The sequence below is a fragment of the Labrus bergylta genome, chromosome 7 (assembly GCF_963930695.1).
Source record: "Labrus bergylta chromosome 7, fLabBer1.1, whole genome shotgun sequence".
Taxonomy (NCBI): domain Eukaryota; kingdom Metazoa; phylum Chordata; class Actinopteri; order Labriformes; family Labridae; genus Labrus; species Labrus bergylta.
The window spans coordinates 10,591,567-10,599,665 of NC_089201.1; the positions used below are offsets into that span (position 1 = coordinate 10,591,567).

The 8,099-nt window shown below is 39.3% G+C and overlaps 1 protein-coding gene across 1 annotated transcript; it reads right to left on the reverse strand.

Annotated features, from left to right (window-relative positions):
* Nucleotides 1-1,278: 1,278 nt before the first annotated feature.
* Nucleotides 1,279-6,029, reverse strand: LOC109996937 (zinc finger protein ZFP2-like). The gene is made up of 2 exons (XM_020651277.3): nucleotides 5,792-6,029; nucleotides 1,279-3,872 (listed from the first exon to the last, which is right to left on the reverse strand). The coding sequence occupies exons 1-2, from the start codon at nucleotides 5,958-5,960 to the stop codon at nucleotides 3,223-3,225; spliced, it is 819 nt and encodes a 272-aa protein (XP_020506933.2). The 5' UTR covers nucleotides 5,961-6,029; the 3' UTR covers nucleotides 1,279-3,222.
* Between the last annotated feature and the right edge of the window lie 2,070 nt (nucleotides 6,030-8,099).

The window sequence follows — 8,099 nt, forward strand, 5'->3', positions numbered from 1 at the left end:
AAAGTCCTCACTCCTTACACCCCCTTGAATGAAGGTGTTTTTTTTCTCCTACTTCTAGCCCATATTCTATGGCCATACATTTAAATGAAAAAAATAAAATAAATAATAATAATAAATATTCCTGTAAGATGGAAATGTTATTTTTTAAATGTATTATTTCAAATAATTGTCTATAACTTCTACTATTATGTATGTTTTATTTCATGTGCGATAGTTCCTTGTTTTTTTTTTGTTCTCCGTGTTTTATTGCATCTCTTAATTTTGGAGAAAACTATCTTGCGCAGCAGAAATCATCCTATCTTGGCCCATAATGATAGTCAACCTTTAAGATTGAAACATCTGTAAATGATTGATTGTAAACATTTAAAACAAATCTCAAACAGACCTAATCAGCATTAGTCCTACAGTTTAGAGACAACTCACCTGTTCTGAGTAACCGGACTTCTGGCTTCAAGACAGCGTCGAGTAGTTTGCGTTGTCGCTTGTTCTCCCACTTTGAATGATCAAGTTTTTCTTCACACTCAGACATGGTTCTTTCAAACAGTCCTAGTATCTCTTCGGCGGCCGCAGCAAGTCGCTGATTCACCGCTACTCTCAAAATGTCCACTTTCGACATGTTTTAAACTGTCAAATAGACTCTTTCATCAAGCGTCACGTTCGCAGCCACCACCATTTACTTCCGTATTCTCACAGAAGTTGTATCGACCGAGTAGTGCTACCTTTCGATATGTCCTCCCAAGCGGTTGAGCGCATGCGTAGAATCCCAGGTAGTCATCACTCTGGTTAATAACCTTAATATTTACAGTCTATGTTAATAACGCAAACTTTCTCCTGGAATCTTTATGAAAGGTTTGATTCGAAAAAATATCAAAACGTGCTCCTCATGGTCTGACAATGCAAACTGAGTGAGTAGTGACGTAAACTAAAGTGATCCCGTACTAGGAGCATTACGGTAGCACTTTTCTTCAAAGCATCACAACTCGAGACAACACCGGCAGCGACTACACGTCAATGTAAAACTCTCAGAGCATATCATTTTCAGAAACGTGAACTAACTTAAACATAAATATCTGCAAGGATGCATACAATAATTGTTAACATAATGCTGGTGTTTTGTTGCCATTTGCATATTTTTTTTAAAATCAGACACTCCACACTGAAGTGTTTATGCACATATGATCTGTACCCCTGACCACAACATAACTGCAGAGAGGTGAGTGAAAGCAGCAGGCATCATGAGGACAATCCACAACCAATAAGTGCATTACTACTTATTAAACTGTTGTCTTTATCAGAGCCATGCCATGTTTCTAAATTGTAATTCTACACCAACTAAAGGAGAGAGTCCACTCTACCCTGTTTATACCATTTATAATGAGGGTTCTATGAGATAAACAAGTCCACACAGACAGCTTATATTGTAGCTCAAAACAAGAAATGACTTTCATATTAACTGTCATTTTCAGTGCAGTGCTGGGAGAACAAATAATTACATTTTCTTACATTTTTTCAAATGCATTTTTAATACATTCCAAATCAAATGTAACATTTGGGCTTTAGTTGTGATACGGGGTTGCAAACATTTAGGCTTCAGTAAAAACACAGGGTGAACAAACTATCAGGTGTCTGTTCTTAGTCCATGGTCTATTAAAACTTGACCCAAAAGGCTACGTCAGTCCAGTCACCGTTTGGGGCAAACTTTGAAAGACCACATGTTATGCCTTCAGAGGAAATTTAGGGTGAATTGTGACTGGAATGCTGCACTCTCTAGCTCATACAAGTTTCAATTAAGATTGTCTAGAGCTGTAATTTCGTTAGTTTCCCCAAAATTGTCATTAAACTTGAGGGATTGGGGCAAGAAAAAGAAGGCCTTGTGCAAAGGGTTGTACTGCTAAATACTGGTAATGCACAGTTCTTATTGGTGGAACATAAAACGAAGGAACTGAAAGAATCGTTTTTGCTGTATTTGTATCATGATGACAAGTGTTCAAATTGTTTTCATCTGTTATATATACTCGGCAGAAATGAACACACATTTATGTCTATTTCATTTTACTACATTATTGAAAGAATAAAGGCACTTTACCCGAGAGTGAATTCACTGTGCACAGTGTTACCCTCACGTACTTATATAATAATGCACACATTTTATATGTAGTGACTCGAAGCAATCCTCCTCATTAACTCTAATGACAGACGGGTAAAATAAACTGGATAGTATACTTGATCTTCTCACAGAATGATACACCTGATGCTGCTTCAGAAGAGAACAGTGAATACACAAGTCAATGTCACAAATCAAATGTCAATTTGTCAACTTTAACCATTTTTTTCTCATTGGCTCACTACATTTGTATATTAAACATGTCAGAACAGATTTGAGGGTGGCTGTGGCTTAGTTGGTAGAGTGGGTCATCTCACAACCAGACGGTCAGGGGTTTCGATCACCAGATCCTGCAGGAACATTTCCGATGTGTCTCTGGACAGGACACTTCAACCCTAAGTTGCTCGAGCTGCTTTGTTGGCGGCATGTGAATTATTAGTAAGTTCTGATGGTGACTTTACAGAGCAGCCTCTGCCATCCGTGTGTGTATGGTTTGGTGTGACCTGCGGTGTAAAAGCACTTTGAGTAGTCAGAAGACCAGAAAAGCGCTTTACAAGCTCAAGTCTATTTACCATTTCCAACTTCATCACATTTCCAAATGCTGAGGGGTGCCTTGTGAGGAAACCCCAGTCACTGTTACATCGACAGGAGTGGTAGTGAATATAGATTTATCCCAGAGACAACAGTCTCATCCTTTATCTCTAGGCAGGTTGGGTGGAAAGTGAAGACTGTATAGAAAAAGTGAAAGCAGTTACTGTGACACTTTTACAATACATTGATCCTGGATTTACAAAATGAACATTATGCTGTACTGAAGAGCACTTTAAACCAAAGTGTGAAACCATGAACTCACACATTTCAGAGTGAGAATCGGTCTCTTTATCCTTACAATTGGGCTTCTTTTTACCAGTGTCATCACCCCCTGCTGGTCATTCAAGGGACTTCTGAACGCACACCTTTAACAGAGTGCCTACATTGATTAGATCCAGCAGATGTCGCCCTTTAGATCCAGCATGAAACCAAAACAAACTGCTGTTTGATTGCATCTATGGTAGCTGACCAACTTTAAATCTCTCCTTTCAGTTTGAGGTTCAGTTTGAAGCACAAAGCAGAAAACGTTACTTGGCGCTGCTCGCACCTGTACACTTATGGCTTTTCAGACGTGTCAGCAAACTGAAGTTCCTTCCACAAACACCACAGCTGTACGGTTTCTCTCCGGTATGAACTCTTAGGTGTCTCGTCAGCGTTCCATTAACACTAAAACTTTTTTCACAAAACGGGCAGCTGAACGGTCTCTCTCCTGTGTGACTTCTCATGTGAACGACTAACGTCTTCCTCTGGCTGAAACATTTGTCACACATGGAGCAGCTGTACGGTCTCTCTCCTGTGTGGCTTCTTATGTGTATAACTAATGCCTTCCTCTGAGTGAAGCTTTTGTCACATGTGGCACAGTTGAATCTTTTCTCCCTGGTGTGACTTCTGCTGCTGGTCGGACTCTCTCTCTCTCTGCTGTCCACAGTTTGGCTTTGATAAAGCTGAGAAGACTGACTTTTCCCCCCATCATCCTCACACTCATCAGAGACAGACGTGAATGTGAACTTGGTGGTGGTATGATCCTCTTCTTCGTCTTGAAGCTGCTCCCCCTCCTGACTACTCCACAGTTCCTCTTCCTCTTCAGTGTGTGACGGCTCTGGGTCTTCATGGTTCAGAGTGTTCTTCGCCTCGTGCTGTTCTTCTTTTATTTCAATCAGTTTTTGGAGAGGGGAAACTGAAACACAGATGAAAATGAAAAACAGATTAGCACAGCAGGGGTAACCATCTTTGCATAATAACTGTGCCTTTCAAAAATTGCGCTTGGATTTACTCAAAAAGAGTGTCTAAAGGAAAAGAAATTGTGTGTGATGTGGATCACTCAACACTATACCCACTCGAGAACAAAACATTGGCGCGTCCTTAAGTCTGACAGTGAACTATCCTATGTAATCAAGTACCCTCCTCTGTTTGTAAATGATGAAAGAACATTAAGGATCACTTGGTCTGAGCCACATTTCATTGCAAAGAGGAAACTACCGCTGTGGCATTTGTGCTCGATGGAATAGCACTTTTAAAACTCGTCACTTTTCTCACCCTCATACAGGTTAAAGATTTCTTATCAACATGTGCATTAACACATGTGATCGATATGATTCGCTGTCCCGGCAATCTCGTTCATGTTGGGAGAAGTAAAACAAAGTATCAGTGAGCACAAAAACACGAAATGCAGAAACGACCGGGATTACCCCGTTGCCGTGCACTTCAATGATGAGCACCATGACATCTCCTCACTGCGTTCCTGTGGGATCAAACAAGTCACTCTCCCACCCAAACAGCATGAGGCTTACTGGATTCATACTCTGCACACGCTGGCTCTAAATGATGAACGAGTTTTCATTGGTTTTTATGTGATTCCTGTGTGTTTAACATGTTGATGTATTTTTGTTTGACAGGTTTGTCTGACTCCAGTTCCAGACAGTCTTTCATACATATTGAATATGCATATTGATAATCGGCTTCATTTTTTAATAATCAAGCTTCATTTGTTGTGTCCAATTAGGCCTAAAGATTCAACATGTCTGTCGGTTGTGTGCATTTTGGTGACGGTTATATTTTGTGGGGACCTGTACGCGACTAAAGATGAAAAATTAGATTATTCTACCAACGTATTTTGAACTTTATATCTAGTGCAATGTTTGTGAGTTTGTGTTTGGAATTTAATTCACCTTTTGGGACCTTTAGTGTCCTCTGAACTACAAACTGCGAATTGTTATGTTATTTCCTCACAGGCTTTTGGTCGTTGTGTGCTATCAACCAGGAAGTGGATGTTTATTTGTTAGTTTATGTGTTGAATTCAGAGCTGACATTCTCATGATGGTTGGTGCAGGCCTGTAGCCACTTCCTATTTAAGATGTCCTGCACATTTTAACAAAATGTTTGCCTGATGAAGGTGCAGTACCAAAAACATTGGCAATTAATGTTTGTTTGCAAGTTAGACAGTCTGCAAACATGCCTTCTTATTTGACGAGAGAATACACACTATCCCCTCTTTCATACTTATTTGTTGGGTAAAATAAACAAGGTCCACAGAAAGGCTCAGATCACAGCAGTTTGGGGGTAATTGTCCTTGGACCTGGTTTTGTTTCTGAACGTGTTTTCAAATAATGGTAAACATATAATTTATAAATACCGCACAGCCCCCGTGAGGGCATAAATAAATCATGAGCATCATAATTAATTAAATTAGATTATGTCAAATTAAACTGAGGTAAGGTTATTGTTGCAAATTTGTATCTTCTTCTCACAAGGTGGGCTACTTCTAATCACACAAAAAATGTAATACAAAATACTCTTGCTGAAAATGTATAAATATAAATAATTAATTCGTTTTTTAATTCCGACAATGGCCCATTAAATAGCTGTTTTAGAAATGGCAATTAGCAATTCGTTTCTATCTATTTAAACGTTTAAACTTGATGATTTGTTCTATTATTTTGAAATTCTACATAGTAGGCTACACTTCCGACTCTTCTCCGCGAAGCTCCAGCATGCTAAAAGCCTTTCAAAAAACACTGTATCCGCTTCACATGAAGGTTATTATAACACATCACCTCTCTGATGTTTTCACACCGTTCTTATCGTAAGAACACAAACCTGCTTTGTCGCTGTTTTCACGCTGAGAAACGTCCTTCAGCAGCCTGTGTTGACGGAGTATTTCTTCTTCGTAGTTTAATATGGTACTTTCCAAAAGCTCGAAGATCTCCTCCACAGCCGCAGTCAGTCGCTGGTTTACAAACGCTCTCAGAGTTTGAATTGTGGACATTTTCGCATAATAATCCCGCAGAGAGCGATCAATGTTTGTGTGCCTCTGACTTCTTCCTCGTGCTTCCGCTGTTCCGCTTGATGCCGGTAGCCCCTCCCTCCCTCTTTCACGCCTTCCTTTCCTCACCTCTCAAACATGGCCTATAACATAACGGGCGATCACAAATGTACCTCATGCATCTTTTCCTAACCCATTTTCCTTTGCCTCAATGAAAAGTGAGAGAACATGGGATTTTAAAATCTAATTCAAAGGAACAACTTTTGATTATTCTGGTCAATTTTATTTAATATTGTTAATATCTGTACAATTTTCTGCACTCTTTCCGTCTTAATATCAGCCTCAGTCTTGTGTGAAGAAATTCAAAATTACAGACAAACAAAACTCCTCACCAACACATCCATAATTCCATCTCTGAAAGCAACAGGTCAGCAGCAGGTCCCCATTCCTATAGCCATCATCAGAAATTTTTGGTTCAAAAATCTGTTTTTGTTATGCCTTTAATTTGCTCCATTGAACATTGTGAGACCCTTTTTAAGTGTCAGAAAACCATGGAGATTGTATCTTGTATACATGGATCCATTTTTTCCTTTTAGGCTATACTACAACTAAACATGTTTTGATGTATTTTCCTGAATAAAGTAAAACCTCAACGGACATGTCCCTTCAGACAGTTATGGTAAAATAGCATACAAACTATACTTTCAACACTTTTCCATTATTTGGTGGAAAGATAAAATGACAGCAGTCTTTGGTTAGACAGGCACAGAAAATAGTGTCTGATCCTACCCACATTCTTCACTCTTGAGTTTCAGCTTTTAACCTCTGAGAGAAGATTCAGGGTCCCTCAGACCCGGCTGAACCTTTACAAACATTCACTTGTGCCAATGTCCATTGATATTCTGAATAACAGGTAATGTAAGATGTGCCCAGGGTCTGTGCAATACGCCAATATGTTACTGCTGCAAGAAGGTGTTTGTATGTATATGTAGATTTGTCATATGAAATGTTCTGTTTTGTATGATCTCTATTTATTTTATTATTTTTAATCGAACTGCAGGACAGAGTCCAAGAAAATTTTCCCTTTGGGGGCAATAAAGTATATCTTGATTTTGAATACATTTTAAAGAGAGCTGGTAATGTTTTCTAGCTTGACAAGTGACTGTTCCTGAACATAATACAATATTTCTAGCCTGATTTTATTTGATTTTTTTAATTGTAGATGAAAAAGCATGGTGGATCCTGGATCGTTCCTTGCTGATGGTGCACCTGCAGGATTTTCATGAAGGACTTGAGGTCAAGTTGTTCAACTGGTCCTTCACTATCACTGACAATAACGTTTTAAGTAAGTTTTCTGGCCAAATCCCTCAGCTGACTACAAACAAGATCTCTTGAGGAGACTAAATAATTTCTCTGCAGGAAAGCTACAATGGCCACCAGGACTATGTTTATAGAGAAACAAAGAAGGCTAGTTAAGAAATACCCAGCACCAAGAAACAAAATCTGACAGCTTCTAGAAGTTGTAAGTTAATCACTGGAGAAGGGCAAACGATACCGAAGCTTGTGTGAGTTTAAAGAGTGGCTGTTTGTCAGACCTGTCAAATGACGACTGTCATGTGACTGATGATGTTCAAAGGTTTATACATCCCACCATATCCAGGTTGAGGCAGGCCACCAGCACAGAGCCTGTCAATACTGGATATCCTCCTGACTGTAAGTATTCTTAGAAAATAATAGTTTATCGGATTATTTTATAATCCAGAAACGACATAAACATGGGTTATATGTTATACTGTTAAAAACATTGTCTCCCTTATACTGTCCAGCAAACAAAGGTTAGAGAAAGCCTTGTTGGACATCAATCTTGAGGATGGCCAGCCATATTCAGTGGTAGAAGATGAAGGCTTTCTAAAGTCAGTCAGCCTCTTTGATTCTACCTACACTATCCCAGGAAGAAAGGCCCGGAAAAGCAGTGGTTGATTTGAGATATGAGAAAAACAAAGAGGAGGCCATTACTGAAGTGAAACAGGCCTCTGCAGTAAATCTTACTGCTGATATGTGGACATCCATAAACATGTATGACTATTTAGCAGTGATTGACAGGTCACTACATGACTGAGGAAATGAGGCCCACCACTGTCG